This window comes from Bison bison, unplaced genomic scaffold (genome assembly GCF_000754665.1).
Source record: "Bison bison bison isolate TAMUID 2011002044 unplaced genomic scaffold, Bison_UMD1.0 scf7180017854957, whole genome shotgun sequence".
Classification (NCBI taxonomy): domain Eukaryota; kingdom Metazoa; phylum Chordata; class Mammalia; order Artiodactyla; family Bovidae; genus Bison; species Bison bison.
In genome coordinates, this window is record NW_011485530.1 from 1 (window position 1) to 1,334 (window position 1,334).

Sequence of the window (1,334 nt, forward strand, 5' to 3'; positions counted from 1 at the left end):
GCTATGGAGGCGGCCGGGGGGCTGAGGGCCAGGACAGTATCCTGGACTTCCTGCTGTCCCAGGCCACCCTGGGCAGCGGCGTTGCGGCTCATGGCAGCCCCATGGCCTGGGGGACCTGGCGGAAAACACCGGCCCCCGTGAAGGGGGAGCATTTCAGCTTCCCTGAGTTCCCCGTGGGCAACCCCGATGATGTCCCTCGGCCCTTCCAGCCCACCCTGGAGGAGATTGAAGAGTTTCTGGAGGAGAACATGGAGCCAGCGGTGAAGCAGGCCCCAGAGGGCAGTGGCAAGGACTTGGACACCTGTGGCCAGCTCTCCACTGGGCCGCACAGAGGCCACCTCCACCCCGGGGCCAGCGGCAGAGAGCGCTGCGCCCCTCCGCCGGGGGCTGGTGCGGCTGGCAGCCAGGGCCCAGCTGGGGCCCCTGCCCCCGACCCCCCAGTCCCCCTGCTGCTGCAGATCCAGCCGGTGCCGGTGAAGCAGGAGTCGGGCACCGAGCCCGCCTCCCCGGGGCAGCCCCCGGAGGCCGTCAGGGTGGCGCAGCTGCTGGTCAGTATTCAGGGCCAGACCTTCACACTTGTGCCCCAGGTGCTGCCCTCATCTAGCCTCAGCTTGCCGTCCAAGTTCGTGCGCATTGCCCCCGTGCCCATCGCCGCCAAGCCCCTTGGGTCGGGACCCCTGGGGCCCGGCTCCACAGGCCTCCTCGTGGGCCAGAAGTTCCCCAAGAACCCGGCGGCTGAACTCATCAAAATGCACAGGTGCACTTTCCCTGGCTGCAGCAAGATGTACACCAAGAGCAGCCACCTGAAGGCGCACCTGCGCCGGCACACAGGCGAGAAGCCCTTCGCCTGCACCTGGCCAGGCTGCGGCTGGAGGTCAGTATGGCGGCGGCGGCCAGGCATTGCGCAGGGCCTGCGCGCCTCTGCTCCCGGGGTGCGTGGCCAAGACCGCGTCCTCTGCGCTTGGATAAGGCTGCTTAGGGCGGGGAGGGGGTGGGCAGGCCCAGAGGTCCCCTTGTGTCTCCGAGTGCTGGAGTACAGTTTCATGGTGACCAGGTGAGGCTGTGGCTGTGCCGGGGGGGGGCTGGGGCATGCTAAGGGCTCCCCTGATGGCGCCTGGGCTGCTGAGAGCCGCAGAGGGCGGCTACGCACTGCACATCCCCGCGGCATTCCCGTGCTGCGCGTGTGCGTGCCGCGCGACCCCACGGCACCCCAAGGGTAAGTACCACCTCTCACCTCCCTTCATCGCTGAGCGCACGGAAGCTGGAGCAGCTTTGTAACTGGCGGGCACGCAGCCCTTTGCTGATGGGGTCGAGGCCAGGGGCCAGAAGCAGCT

The 1,334-nt window shown here is 68.6% G+C and overlaps 1 protein-coding gene across 1 annotated transcript in view; it reads left to right on the forward strand.

The window, feature by feature from the left end:
- Positions 1–5: 5 nt before the first annotated feature.
- Positions 6–1,334, forward strand: part of KLF15 (Kruppel-like factor 15) — a gene marked incomplete at its 5' end in the record, with an annotated part of 12,960 nt that continues 11,631 nt past the window's right edge. The window contains one exon of the mRNA XM_010857766.1: positions 6–874. Within this exon, the coding sequence (XP_010856068.1) occupies positions 6–874 (869 nt within the window). The remainder of the gene's footprint in view (positions 875–1,334) is intronic.